Genomic DNA, 15,296 nt, shown 5'->3' with positions numbered 1-15,296 from the left:
ATATATTTTCTATATATCTTTTCAATTAGTAGTAACTAATGAAAAAATGTGTTTCTGAAACAGGAATCCAGGAACACTGTGCCGCTCATAGCTCTGAAGTAGAAATGACTGCCTAAAGTGTGCCCAAGAAAATTCTCTTACATCAGCTGAGTGAATTTTGTCAGCAGAGGAAACTACAGTCAAAGTTGAACAAATTCATTCTTACCGCACACTTCCAATTTTTGTTGGTAATGCTGGAAATTCAGGATCTGCTCTTTGCTATCTTGGCACTAACTCAGTGAAGTTTTGATTTTAGATTTCAGTTTAAATGGCTTTAATGAAAAGGAACCATGAATGTAAGATTTGTAGTCAAGAGCCTGGTTACACTTGCTGCATCACTAGGCAAGATGGTACTGGGGAGAGGGGACAGGGGAGAGGGGACATTTGTGATTCAGTACTTTGATTATGATGGGAAGAAGAATTAAATATAGGGAATTTTTGGCTGTACCCCAATACATGTGGAGAGAGGAGCCAGGACAATGCAAGGATAAAGAGGTGTTCTCATGGCTGCCAAGTCATATTGCGCTTTCTGGAGACTTGTGCTATCAGTAGGAATTCAATACCCATTTATTTTCAGCTGTGAAATATCTAAAATACATTCTGCAGTTTCCTGTGTAACACCGGAATTTCACTGGATAAAAGCAAATTACTGCAGATGCTGGAATCTGAAACCAAAGAGAAAACGCTGGAAAATCTCAGCATGTCTGGCAGCATCTGTAGGGAGAGAAAAAAAGCTAACGTTTCGAGGCCAATGACTCTTTGTCAAAGCGTCATCTAGACTTGAAACGTTAGCTCTTTTCTCTCCCTACAGATGCTGCCAGATTCTGCAGCATTTTTTTCTTTGATCAAAGGAATTTCACTCCTATGCTTTCTGGTAGATTTGATACTAAGTATATGTTGAGAGGAAAAAGTCAAATGATAGCTGCCTTCTCCTAGTTGCTTTCAGGTTACAGCAAGAGATATTATCTTCACGTTTTAGTCATTAGTAATTTCTGATACAACATTTTGTACTGTTGCCGAGCCTCGTGACTGTGAATAAAAGTTTATACTACTCCTTGCGCCTTCTACCTCATCAAGAGAAGCTACATTATTCATCTTGGACTATTGCGGTGTTTTTCCCCCCTAAACTGCCAGTACATTTTTAGGAAATTATCCACACAGAATATTTCCAAGTGTCAATGCTAAATATTGCTTAATTGGCTGATGGAATTGTGATATTTCAAGTCAAAGCAGTTCCACCAAAGAAATCTGCAGTAGTACAAGATGGAAATAATTCCGTTCCTATCGATTCCGAGACCTCCCCTTTATCCTTCTCCTCACTATTTTCAGCTGATTTCACTTTGACCAAACACGAGTTGATCGAGCTGAAGCACAAACCTTTGATTGTGTGTTGTGCCTATGTATAGAGTATTATATATAATGATTAGTCAATCAGACAGATTAAGTGGGTGCAAGATTCTGTATTCCACCCCACGGATACATGACACAGCTGGATTCTGACCAAGCTTGTTAAAATTTTGTAAGATCAGCAGAATACTCATGTAATTTATTATGCATTGAAATTATATGTTGACATTTTAATAAACTCGACCTCAAAGCGAGGTGAGCAAGGCACTGTACTTTCAGAACATAGTGTTTTCCAAAATTTACAACATAAATAAACTATCTTTAGCTTACATCTCTACTCTTGGCATTCACAGATAATTATCAATTACAGTCCTATTCAGAACATGTGTAGCTGTGGCTCCTACGAATGATTGAGAAACAAATCCATTTGGTCGATTCAATAGGTTAATTTCCATGGCACCAAACAAAACTTATCTGAAGGACTTTCTTTTCCCATCATTGTTGGTCCAAAGTGTCTAGGAAAGAAATGCATTTTATTAGCAATAATGATTAAAACTTTTATGATTAAGACACTGATTATTCTGATCATTTTTGAAAGTCAGACCATGGAGATAGTACTGAAATGTGTGCCCAGCTGGAATAGCATTTACAATACAGAATGATTGCTGGAGACTGCAGGAGGATAGCAATGAACAGGTCAGGTGGCACAGCAGTGGCAATTGGAATTTACCCTGGACAAGTGTGAGGTAATGCACTTTGGGAGGACTAAGGCGGCAAGGGATTACACTAGGAATAGTAGGACCCTGGAAATTATTGAAGATCAGAGAGACTTTGGAGTGCGCATCCACAGATACCTGATGGTTAAGGCATCTGGGATACTGGTCTCAGTGAAGGCTGAGAGGGGACCTGATCGAGGTGCATAAGATTATCAGGGGCATAGATAGGGTGGAAGGCACTTTTCCCATGAGATAACATGGGGACGTAGATTTAAGGTGAGAGAGAGAGAAGGCGAGGCAGGGAGTTGAGGATAATCTTTTATTCAGGTGATGGTAGAAGCTGGAACTTGCTGCCTGAGGCAGAAACTCTCATAACATTTAAGAAGTATTTTGAAATTCACTTGCACTGCTGTAACCTCCAAGGCTATGAGATTAGTGTAGTCAGATCTTTGTTCGCCAGTGTGGATTTGATGGACCGATTGGCCTTCTGTGCTGTATTGGGCTAAGAGATCCTGATACATTTCTGCTGGTGATTGGAAAACTGCTTTGGTTTTAAACACTACAACAATACAGCTACATCATTTCATCTGAAGCAAAATGCAAAAAATTCAATTTCTACTGCGGCATAAGACTACAAACGATAGTGTAAATATGACTAAATATGGAAAAGTTAAAACAATGAGAGGGTTAAACCCCAGACACCACAATTACTCATAGCCAGCATTTCAGTTCTGAGACATTGTAAACTTGGGTGTCATACATTTACTGTTTGGGTTTCTTCTGACCCTGGGAAGAGCTAGAGAATTACAATACCTGTCTATCTAAAGAACAGCAAAGAAATAACATGTATTGCAGTTGGTTAGAGGGTTTGAGGAACACATGAACAGATGGGCTGAGCACTGAACACCTGACATTTTTGCCTAAACTAAAACAATAACCAATGCCATTCCCCATATGAGGAAGCCCAAGTCACCAGATCAGAATATCCTGTTAGGAAAATTAGAGAAATTTGTGGAATAAAACTGGGATGCACCAACTGGTAGTACCTGTGATAAATGTTTAATGTGTTGGCACCGGCTATGTCAGTGGGATTAGCACCAAATATGTTACCTTGATCCCCAAGAACCTGAGATATAGTCAAAGTAAATATTCACTGATTCAAGTGCTAGCTTTATTTTTTGAAGTATTTGAGGAGGAAAGGGGGCACTGGTTTAGAAATAAATCAACTTCATTTTCATTTAGGTGACATGGGATCAGTTATTGCCCATCATTAATTGCCATTGAGGTGGTGGTGGGGTCATGCCTTCTTAAACCACAGCAGCCCACCTGGTGGAGATACATAGAACCATAGAAAGCAAGAGGAGGCCATTCAGCCCTTTGAGCCTGCTCAGCCATCCTTTATGATAATGGCTGATCATCAATTTCAATACCCTGATCCTTCCCCCCGTACTTCCAATATCCCTTTAGCCCCAAGAGCTATACCTAATTCCTTCTTGAAATTACACAATGTTTTTGGCCTCAACTACTTTCTGTGGTAACGAATTCCACAGAGTCACCACTCTGGGTGAAGACATTTCTCCTCACCTCAGTCCTAAAAGGTTTACCCCTCATCCTCAAACTATGACCCCTAGTTCTGGACAACCCGACCATCGGGAACATTCTTTCTGAATCTATCCTGTCAAAGTTTTGTAAGTTTCTATGAGATTCCCTTCTCATTCTTCTCAACCCCAATTAATATAATCCTAACCGATTTAGTCTCTCCTTGTATGACAGTCCCACCATCCCAGGAATCAGCCTGGTAAACCTTTGCTGCACTCCCTCCATAGCAAGAACATCCTTCCTCAGATAGGGACACCAAAACTGCACGCAATACTCCACATGCGGCCTCACCAGTGCCCTATACAATTGTCATAAAACATCCCTGTTCCTATACTCCAATCCTCTCGCTATGAAGGCCAACATACCATTTGCCTTCTTTACTGCCTGCTGTACCTGCGCACTTACTTTGACTGATGCACGAGGACACCAAGGTCTCGCTGAGTATCCACCTCTCAATTTGCACCCATTCAGATGATAATCTGCCTTCCTACTTTTGCTACCGAAGTGGATAACCTGACATTTATCCACATTATAATGCATCTGCCATGCCTATGCCCACTCACTCAGCCTGTCAAAATCCCACTGCATCTTCCTCACAGCTCACCTTCTCACCAACTTTGTATCATCTGCAAATTTGGAGATAATACATTTAGTTCCCTTGTCCAAATCATTAATATATAATGTGAACCATTGGGGGCCTAGCACACATCCCTGCGATGCCCCAATAGTCACTGCCTGCCAATCAGAAAAGACCCATTTATTCCAATTTTTTGCTTCCTGTTTGTTAACCAGCTTTTTATCCATCTCAAGACACAACCCATGAACACATGTACTTTAACTTTACATATCAATCTGCTATGTGAGACCTTGTCAAAAGCCTTCGAAAAGTCTAAGTAAACCACATCCACCGGTTCTCCCTGGTCAACTCTACTCGTTACATTTTCAAAGAAATTCAGTAGATTTGTCAAGCATGATTTCCCTTTCGTAAATCCATGCTGACTTTGTCTGATTACACCATTACTATCCAAATGCTGGGCTATGAAATCCATAATATATTCTAGCAACTTCCCTAAAACCGACGTTAGGCTCACTGATCTGTAGTTCCCTCTTTTCTCTCTACCTCTCTTTCTGAATAGCGGGGTTACATTCGCTACCCTCCAATCTGTTGGAACAATTTCAGAGTCCAAAGAATTTTGGAAAATGACTACCAATGGATCTATTTCTAGGGCCACTTAAGTACGCTGGGATGCAGATTATCAGGCCCTGGAGATTTGTCTGCCTTCAGTCGGGTACACGGAGGGAGAATTCAGAAAGTCCAATTCACCTAACAAGCACATCTTTCGGGACTTGTGGAAGGAAACCGGAGCATCCGGAGGAATCTCAAGCAGACGGGGAGAATGTGCAGACTCCGCACAGACAGTGACCCAAGCCGGGAATCGAACACGGGTACCTGGTGCTGTGAAGCAACAGTGCTAACCACTGTGCTGCCCAGGTCTTTACAACAATCAATGATAGATACTTCTTCCAGATTTATTTATTTGGAGACTGAAGGCAATGATTTCCCCAAAATCATTTCCTTACTAATACTAATTTCCTTCAGCTCCAAACCAAAACTTGTGCTTCTCAGAACTTCCGGTACATAATTTATGTCTTCCTTTGTGAAGACAGAAGCAAAGTACGCATTTAGTTCCTCAGTCGTTTCTTTGTTCCCTGTTATAAATGACCCTGTTTCTGACTAAGGGACCTTCATTGTTTTTTATTAATCTTTTTCTCTTTGCAGTCACGTTTTATGTTCCCCACTAATTTACTTTCAAATTGTATTTTCCCCTTATTCAATCCCTTGGTCTGCCTTTGCTGAATTTTAAACTGTTCCCAATCCTCGGGTCTATTGACTTTCCTTGCTAATTTGGATGCCTCTTCTTTGAATCTAACACTATCTCTAATTTCCCTGGTAAGCTGTGGTTTGGCCTAAGTTCCCTTTCTACTTCTGCGCGAAATAGGAATAAGCAACTTTTGGAGTTCACCTATTGGTTCCTTGCATGCCTGCCATTGCCTGTCCCCCCTTTCAGTAATGTTCCCCAGTCCGTCATTGGCAGCTTATGCCTCATACCATAATAGTTGAGGTACACCCAAAATGATTCATTTTTCCAGATCAGTTTTGATATAACTGGGTTGCTTGCTAGCTCTTAACAGAGAGTTAAAAGTGAACCACATTGTTGTGGGTCACGAGTCACATGTCAGACTAGGTATGGACAACAGATTTTGTTCCTTAAAAGTGCATTAATGAACGAGATAATCTTTATTAGTGCCACAAGTAGGCTTACATTAACACTGCAATGAGGTTACTGCGAAAATCCCCCAGTTACCACACTCCGGCGCCTGTTCAGGTACACAGAGGGAGAATTCAGAATGTCCAATTCACCTAACAGCATGTCTTTCGGGACTTGTGGGAGGAAACCGCAGCACCCGAAGGAAACCCACGCAGACACAGGGAGAACGTGGAGACTCAGCACAGATAGTGACCCAATCTAGAAATCGAACACGGATCCCTGGTGCTGTGAAGCAACAGTGCTAACCATTGTGCTGCCCAGGTCTGTATAACAATCAATGATAAAGATACTTCTTCCAGATTTATTTATTTAATTGAAATTAAATTTCCCCAGCTACTATGGTTGGATTCTCTGCATCATTCATCCAGTTCTCCCTAGCTTACTGGTCCAGCAACATTATCACTCTGCCACTGTTTCATGATGTGTACATAGCTGAAAGGTTAAACAAATTAATAAGTGCTTACAAGTAAAAAATACAGCATAGAGGTTCCACTGCTGACTCACAGAGCTGAGGTCCCGGGTCACTGTCCGTGTGGAGTTTGCACATTCTCCCCGTGTCTGCGTGGGTCTCACCCCCACAACCCAAAGATGTGAAAGGTAGGTGGATTGGCCATGCTAAATTGTCCCGTAATTGGAAAAAAATTAAAAAACATTCTCATCCAAGTATCAGTCTAGTGAGCCTTTGCTGTATCACCTCCAGCACAATTATATCCTTTCTTTAATATGGATACCAAAACTGCAGGTATGATCTCTCCAAAACTCCATACAATTGTGGCACAACTTCCTTATCTGTCCACTCCAATTCCCTTGTAATAATGACCATTTGCCTTGATAATTGTTTTCTGGACCTATATGCCAAATTTGTATTCTCGTACATACTATGCAGCTTACCCTGACGTCTGTCTGCATCTCCAGAATGCCAAGACATGGCTAGTTGAAAAATACACAACCTTTGAGGCTCATCCAGAGGCTGATTTTCTAGGTGTGCCAGTAGGATTCAGCAGGCAGAAGTTTACACTCAACTTTCTATTTTGTCAAACAGAAGTAATGGTAAATGGAATTTATGATAAGTAAGAAGCATAACTAAATTTTGTACTTTGTGCAAAAAAAACGACTTGCATTTTTCTGGTTCTAATTGTTCAGATCCTAGATTTATTTCTCCTGAGATCTGAACTCAGTGGCAGAGATTCTTGAGTATTGCTGCAAAAACAGATATGCCAAAGGTTTTCATCTTGCATCAGGATACTTTGCAAGAGATTCTATTAATTGGTTGTTTCATCTTTTTAATTATAAGGAGCTTAGAAACTCCTCTGCTGGCAATCTAATGGTTAAGCCCATTAGGAGCAAGCGGAAGCCAGTTTATAATACACATCCAAGATATTTCTCCCATGATTGCTATCTTTTATTTAAAAAAAAGTGTTGCAGGCAAACCAACAACTGTTTATCTATTTTTGTCGAAAATGTTTGTTCGAAATATAGCATCAACCAAATATAGCCAAACAGGCTATATTTAGTTGTGGGGATTCTGGTAATGATTACTCTGGAATTTACGATACTCAGAACTTTCCCTGCAAGACACAAGCAGTCTGTTACCATTAAGATGCAACATTTGTATTAATCTAATTTGGCATTAATCTAACTTCATTTAAACTACAAACTTTGAAAGTTAAGGAAAGAAACACAGACAAAGTCACTAAATGCTGAATTTTGTTCTTCTTGCCCAATTTATTTTACTTCATTTTGTATTTTTAAAATTTAACTTTTCAATGAATTCAAAAATAAATGAAAACTACGTTAGTGCAGTTACAGTACATACGTTATTAATTCTACAATGCCCATGCAATATCTGCTGATGAGAACTGATTTCAAGTCAAATGTGATCAACACTCTTTTCCACAAATGTTTTGATGATACAGTCTTTCCCGACAGAAGTAATTTTAAACTGTGGGTAAAACGGTACTGGTAATAAAACTGATTCAGAGATCACCTCAATCACTATGACACTGGCAAGGTTGCTGCTGTTACATGCAAAGCACTTAGAACTAATTGCTCCTCCATGTCCCATCAGAAGCCAAATTAGTTAACAATTCAGATTCTGTTAACAATGCAATTTTATACTATATTTACTTACTCTCAACGCTTGCTTTTCAATCAGTGGTCATAATGGTAAAATTAAAAGTCATGACCTCCTCCGCAGTTTCGGACCAAAACAATTTCAAAATACTCAATCATCCTTCCATCATTGGGGAAGCACTCTACCCATGAGTAAATACAAACATCACTCCACTCGTTGCAGGAAGAATGGAGGCTGCTTTTTTGGCCTCTGGTAACACATTTTAAATCACTACAAGTAGGGTCGTTTCGCTGTCGGGAAGGTGTAAACCTCAAGGATATTTCTACAATGCTTAGTTCATCCCAAGCAGCTTTGCAGCTACTGAAGTACTTTTGAGATGTATTCATTGTTGTAAATATACAGAACGTAACAGTCAGTTTGTGCCATAAACAGCAATGTGAAAACGGACAGATAATCAAGTTTTCAGGGTTGGCTGAGGGATAAATATTGGTCACAAAACTGGGGAAATCACTGTTCTTCAAATCGCCTGGGATCTTTTACCCGAGTGTCATAGAGCCATTGAATTATACGGCACAGAAAATGCCCTTCAGCCCATACTGTCCACGCTGGTCAAATACAACAACCTAACCATTCTACACCCTTTTTCCAGCACTTGGCACATAGCTTTGTATGCCCTGGGAGCACAAGTGAACATTTAAAGACTTTTTAAATGTTATGAGGGTCTCTACCTCCACCACCCTTTCAGGCAGCGAGTTCCAGACTCCCACCACCCTCTGGGTGAAAAGGTTTCCAGAATTGCACACAATAATCTACCTGTGGCCTAACCAACGTTTTACACAGTTCCAGCATAATCTCCCTGCTCTTAAACTCTATGCCTCAGCTCATAAACGCAAGTATACCATATGTCTTCTTAACCACAGTATCCACCTGCTCTGTTACCTTAAGGAACCGGTGTACATGCACACCAAGGTCCCTCTGATATTCCGTGCTTCCCAGGGTCCTGCCGTTAGCATGTATTCCCTTGCCTTGTTTGTCGTGCACGTGCATCACCTGACACTTATCCGGATTGAATTCCATTTGCCACTGATCAGCCCATCTGACCAGCCCGTCTATATCCTCCTGTAATCGAACACTATCCTCTTCCATTTTTGCCACCCCAGCAATTTTTGTACAATTGGCAAACTTATTGATCAACCCTCCTACATTCATATCTAAATCATTTATAGAAACCACAAACAGCAAGGGCCCCAACACTGATCCCTACAGGACCCCACCTGACATGGGCTTCCAATCAGAAAAACACCCCTCAACCATCACCCTCTGCTTCCTGCCACTCAGCCAATTCTGGACCCAATTTGTCAAATTTCCTTGGATACCATGGCTCTGACCTTCACTATCAGTCTCCCATGTGGGACCTTATTAAAAGCCTTTGGAAGTCCAAGTGGACTACATCAAATGCATTTCCCTCATCTACTCACCTGGTCACCTCTTCGAAAAATTCAATCAATTTGGTCAGACCTCCCTTTAACAATCCATGCTGACTGTTCTTGATTAATCCCTGCCTCTCCAAATGCAGATTAATTCTGTCTCTCAGAATTGCTTCCAATAGTTTCCCTACCACAGAGGTTAGACTGACTGGTTTAACCCTTCCTCACTTCTTGAATAATAGTACCACATTGGCTATCCAAAGGATGGCCAGAGGACAGACTGTTTAATGCCCATCTGAATCAGTCACATCTGACAGTACAACACTCCCTGAGGCTGCAGCTGAGTACCCCCCTAGAAGATGATGTGCTCAAGTCTCTGGAATGTGACATGAACCAGAGAACATTCTGACCAGACTACTTAAAGGAAAAAAAGGGTCCAAGTATCAATGCTAATGTCCTCTCTGTACAGGATATAAAAACATTTTTTTTCATTTCCTCCTTTCATAGGTTAGCTGATCTTCCTTTATCTGACCTTATGAATGCAACATCATTGGCACGGTCCTTTAATTTTCCTATCATTAATAGCATTTCGCCATCTCGACTTTTACCCCATGTTATTTATTATTAAAGTTTTCTCAGGGATGCTTTTAACTATCTATAGGCTCATTCACATTCTGGTCTCTTTCTGTTATTTCATGTGGAAAACATATCTCTTTAAATAATAAATGTCTGCACTAATAAAAAAAAAAGTTCCTAGTTGGAAAGTATTAACCTCGGTATCTGGCTGCCAAATACCTCTGCAGTGAAATAATGGAACAGAATTTTATTCTAAGTTTTTATAAGGATATGAAAAAATTCCAGAATCAACATGGGTTTGAAGAAAATCTGCAAAACACTTGTAAAGATCAGGGACGGGATTCTCCGACTCCGACCCGACCCCCCCCCCCCCCCCCCGCCGGGTCGGAGAATCGCCCGGGGCCGGCGTCAATCCCGCCCCGTCGTGTCCCGATTTCTCCGCCAACCGGGATTCGGCGGAGGTGGGAATCGCGCTGCGCTGGTCGGCGAGCCTCCTGCGGCGATTCTCCGGCCCGTGATGGGCCGAAGTCCCGCCACTGACAAGCCTCTTCCACCGGCGTGGTTTAAACCTTACCGGCGGGAGAAGGAGGCGCGGGCGGGCGCCCAGGTGCTTGGGGGAGGGCGCGGGGTGAGCTGACCCCAGGGGGTGCCCCCACAGTGGCCTGGCCTGCGATCGGGGCCCACCGATCGGCCGGCGGGCCTGTGCCGTGGGGGCACTCTTTTTCTTCCGCCTTCGCCATGGTCTTCACCATGGCGGAGGCGGAAGGGACCCCCTCCCCTGCGCATGCGCCAGTATGACGTCAGCAGCCGCTGACACTCCGGCGCATGCGTGGACTTACGCCGGCCGGCGAAGTCCTTTCGGCCCCGGCTGGTGTGGCGCCAAAGGCCGTTCACGCCAGCTGGTGGTCGGGAACCACTCCGGCGCGGGCCTAGCCCCTCAATGTGAGGGCTTGGCCCCTAAAGGTGCGGAGACTTCCGCACCTTTGGGGCGGCCCGACGCCGGAGTGGTTCACGCCACTCCAACACGCCGGGGCCCCCCGCCCCGCTGGGTAGGGGAGAATCCCGGCCCAGTTTTTAAAAAAGATTTAAGTTAAAATTAAGGAAGATTAAATAGTTAATTAGGCCGCGGATTACAACCCAGTTGTTTGATACTGCTGCCTTCAAGAAACAATATAAGAGCTTGCACACATACTGAAGTCACTGAGCTGATAAAAGATATTCTACATCAAGGCAAGGTTATTTTGTGGATGAAGGCATCAATATGACAAGTGATTAAACAATCAAATTATTCCATTACTTACAGACCACGTTTTTTAAGTGTGCTGGAAATGCAAAGAATATGTACCCAGTGATTGCAATATTTTAAGCCATATATGTAGGACTTAAATTGTTGTTTCTTACCTTAGCAGCACTGATAGCATTAGTTAAAATTAGGAAAAAATACATTAGTCAACAAAAATAGCTGTTCTGCATTTGATAATCTTTAGGTACTACCCGTATGTATGAAGGATATTCAGTACAAAACTAGTTATACATCACTGCTCACTGGAAAAAGACAGTTACTTCTGAATGAATAAGAATTGACATTTCATAAGCTCTAGAAACCACATTAGTCATTCAATTACTTGATTTTCTATTCACGATTATGGAAGTAATTTTAAAAATGCAGTTCCAAACCAGCAATGAATGTGTACAAAGTTCATGATTCATTTACAGATTCAAATCTGAGGTCACTACCCTACTGAAAAACCATCCTTGACCTCTGTTCTTGTAAACGTTGGCCCCATTTCCAACCTCCCATTCCTCTCCAAAGTCCATGGGCGGACATTTGCCGTCCTGCAGAAGTCAATGGGCTACTGAATGGCTTGCCGCATTTTATAGTCCTGGCCCTGACCCTGTCCCTGTACCCACTGAGATGGGGCTGGAAATTTCTGCTACTCCAAAGTCACAAATGACATCCACTGCAACTAGTCACAGCGCATTATCCCTCCACCTCATCTCCACCTTTTTGCATCCTTTACTGTGGTCGTCCACACCATCCTCCAACGTCTCTGCCGTCCAACTGAATGGAACTATCTTCATCTGGTTTCACTCTTTCATGCATAGCCATAGGCAGCAGGAGGAGGATCAATTGACTTCTCTTCCCATTCTCGCACAGTTACCTCTTGAGAATCCATCCTTCCCCCACCCCGCTCTATTTATTCGGTCAGGTTCTACATGTATTACTGCTCTACTTCACCACTGCCTCTTTCAACCCCTCCACTGACTCCAATTTGGCTGACATATAGTCATCATTGGGCTCAACTAGTCTGTGCCAATAATAAAATTGCACAGAACATATATACAGAAAGAGAAACTTTTTCCAATTAAACATTAAGCAAGACTGAAGCTATTGTCTCCAGCCTCTACCACTTTGTTCCCTTGCCAGATTCAATCCCCTTCTCAGGCCACTCTCTCTGACTGAACCAGACTGTCATAAACCTCAACATCATATTTGATCAAACTGAGCTGATGACCAGATGTCCTCATCGCCAAGATTGCCGACTTTCATTTCCAGATCACCGCTGCCTCAACTCTGTTGCTGCTAAAAGTCTCATCCATGCCCAATTGTATTATTGCTGGTCTCACCAGCCTCACATCTCTTGTCCTCCATAAACCAGAGCTCATCCAAAACTATTCAACCAGTATCATAATTCACACCAAGGCCATGCTCACTCAGTACCCCCGTACTTGCTGATCTGCGTCTACCATTGGCGCTCTTCAAAGTTCTTATCCTCATGTTCAAATCCCTCCATGGCCACAAACCCTCCAAAATCTGCATCTGCACAAACCCTCCAAGGAGTCTGCATTCTTCTACTGTTGGTCTGTTTTGCTTCCAGCCCATTGTCCCAGCACTGACAGTCTCACCATCAATGGAAAAAGGCCCAAAGCTCTGAAATTCCCTCCCTAAACCTCTCAACTTCACTCCCTTCTTTTGAAATACTCTTAAAAATATATTTGCATTGTTTCCTTCTTCAGTTTTGTAAATTTATGTCTGATTACAATCTGATGAAGCACTTTTCAACATGCTCCCAATTTAATTACAAGTTGGAGTAGTATTGTGGCTGGAAAGCATATCTTCTAGCTATGTATGGTTTCTCCCTTTCCTGATGAGTTCCTAGTGTTCCCTATCCCCTCGGATAAGCTTTTGAGTTCTGTAGGCGTTTGAATGTCAGCACGGTGGTTAGCACTGCTGCCTCACAGCTCCAGGACCCGGGTCCAATTCCCGCCTTGGGTGACTGTCTGTGCGGGGCCTGCACTTTCTCCCTGTGTGTGCGTGGGTTTCCTCCGGGTGCTCCGGTTTCCTCCCACAGTCCAAAGATGTGCAGGTTAGGTGGATTGGCCATGGTAACTTGCCCCTTAGTGTCCAAAAAGGTTAGGTGGGGTTACTGGGTTTACAGGGATAGGGTGGAGGTGTGGGCTTAAGTAGGGTGCTCTTTCCAAGGGCCAATACAGACTCGATGGACCGAATGGCCTCCATCTGCACTGTAAATTGTATGATTCTATAAATCATATTTAGTTCCTATAATCCATTGTGTTTTGCGATTTTCATACCAATAAAAGATGTGGAAAAAATAAATTCTAGCAATAGCAAACCCACCTTGTTATTTTTCGTTAAAAATGTTGATCTCATTTACCGTGAAAACATTTGGAAGCAATCTCTCTTGATTATGAATTGTAGTTGTAGAAAAACTGCTCTGACTGAATATCAAGATAGTGGAGGAAGGATAGATCAGTGATATCACAATGCAGGGTCTTATTCAGAAAACACCCTTTTTGGACAATTTATCATGGCCAATCCACCTAACCTGCACATCTTTGGACTGTGGGAGGAAACCGGGGCACCCTCTATTTTCCCTACCGTTCTCCGCATAGAAGAATGTGTCAGCAAGGATATTAAGGTAGAGGACAACACACAAGATGAAGCATAGATTAATGCAAATTTTAAAACTCGCACTTTCAACCCTTCCTAAACAGTGGAAAATGAGACCTTATGCAAAGCAGACCTTTTGTTTGTTCAATGCAATAGGTTTCACTGAAGCAAACTTATGCAAACCCCATATCGCCCTAAGAATTATCCTCAATGCTTTAAGATCTTTCAACAACCCTAATATTCCCACTAAAAGTTAACTAGTCATTTAACAAATACTATACTCATTTAACTGGATTGATATTACACTGGATAGGTATGTTTTTTGTTGTAAAATAGCTGCTCCTCTGGTTCACCTTATGGGAAAGTATGTGAACACTATTGTATTACCTGTGGTTTACAGCTCTCCAAATATGATGTCCGACTGAAAAAAATGACCAGGAGTTAGTGTGACACGAGCTGAACAGAAAAGAGAGAGTTCACAATCGTCTGTAACATCCTTTGCCATAGATTTTCACATAATAGAAGATTTTCAGAATAGAATGCAAAGATCAATAAAAATCAGGGAAGGACATGAATGGATCCTCCATGGAATTACATCCTACAAAATTACCTCATTGGTGGCAATCGTCAGCGACCTCTTTAAGGGCTGCCAGTTAGGTCACCTGGCCTTCCTGAACACAGCCAACCAGCTGTATTCAGAGCAACCCAATTTTGCACCTGTGAATGCCTATTTCAGGTGGGGATTCTGGATGCTTTATTTTTGTCTACACCCATGTGACAAATGGGAAACCGCTGGCTCACAATGTGCATGCATTTCCTGCCCTTCATCCTACGTTTAGGTACCCAGTCCTAGGTTTAGGCGCTCGAATTTCTAGGTCCTTTCTTGGATTGCAAATTAATATTATGTCATTGATTCTGTGTTGGAACAGGGCAACACCGCGGCACAGTGGTTAGCACTGCTGTCTCATGGCGCTGAGGACCCGGGTTCGAGCCTGGCCCCAGGTCACTGTCCGTGTGGAGTTTACACATTCTGCCCGTGTCTGTGTGGGTCTCACCCCCCACAACCCAAAGATGTGCAGGTTAGGTGGATTGGCCATGCTAAAGTGTTCCTTAATTTGAAAAGAAATATGAATTGGGTACTCTAAATTTTTTTTTTAAATTGTTTCTGTGCTGGAAGAATACAAAATGAAATCTTTTGCTCCATGCTCTCTACATAGCTCTCATCTCCCTCTGCTTCAAATATTTATCCAATTTCCCATCAAGAAGATCTATTGG

General features: G+C 42.3%; 2 protein-coding genes across 4 annotated transcripts in view; one reads left to right on the top strand and one right to left on the bottom strand.

Moving 5' to 3' along the window:
* nubp1 (nucleotide binding protein 1 (MinD homolog, E. coli)) overlaps nucleotides 1-1,093 on the top strand; it is a 64,364-nt gene extending 63,271 nt beyond the window's left edge. The window contains exon 11 of the mRNA XM_038820574.1: nucleotides 64-1,093. Coding sequence (XP_038676502.1) covers nucleotides 64-116 — 53 coding nt within the window. The 3' untranslated portion in view covers nucleotides 117-1,093. The remainder of the gene's footprint in view (nucleotides 1-63) is intronic.
* A 391-nt stretch (nucleotides 1,094-1,484) lies between these two features.
* Nucleotides 1,485-15,296, bottom strand: part of LOC119978739 (Golgi apparatus membrane protein TVP23 homolog A-like) — a 64,372-nt gene continuing 50,560 nt past the window's right edge. Inside the window, exons 7-9 of one of the 3 annotated variants that reach the window (XM_038820576.1) lie at nucleotides 14,409-14,442; nucleotides 11,510-11,519; nucleotides 1,485-1,901 (exon numbers count right to left, since the gene is read on the bottom strand). In XM_038820576.1, the coding sequence (XP_038676504.1) occupies nucleotides 14,416-14,442 (27 nt within the window). In that variant the 3' untranslated portion in view covers nucleotides 1,485-1,901; nucleotides 11,510-11,519; nucleotides 14,409-14,415. The remainder of the gene's footprint in view (nucleotides 1,902-11,509; nucleotides 11,520-14,408; nucleotides 14,443-15,296) is intronic. The other 2 variants (XM_038820577.1, XM_038820575.1) reach the window with 2 other exon arrangements.

Source organism: Scyliorhinus canicula, chromosome 15 (genome assembly GCF_902713615.1).
Source record: "Scyliorhinus canicula chromosome 15, sScyCan1.1, whole genome shotgun sequence".
Classification (NCBI taxonomy): Eukaryota; Metazoa; Chordata; class Chondrichthyes; order Carcharhiniformes; family Scyliorhinidae; genus Scyliorhinus; species Scyliorhinus canicula.
This window is presented reverse-complemented; position numbering and strand designations above follow the sequence as displayed.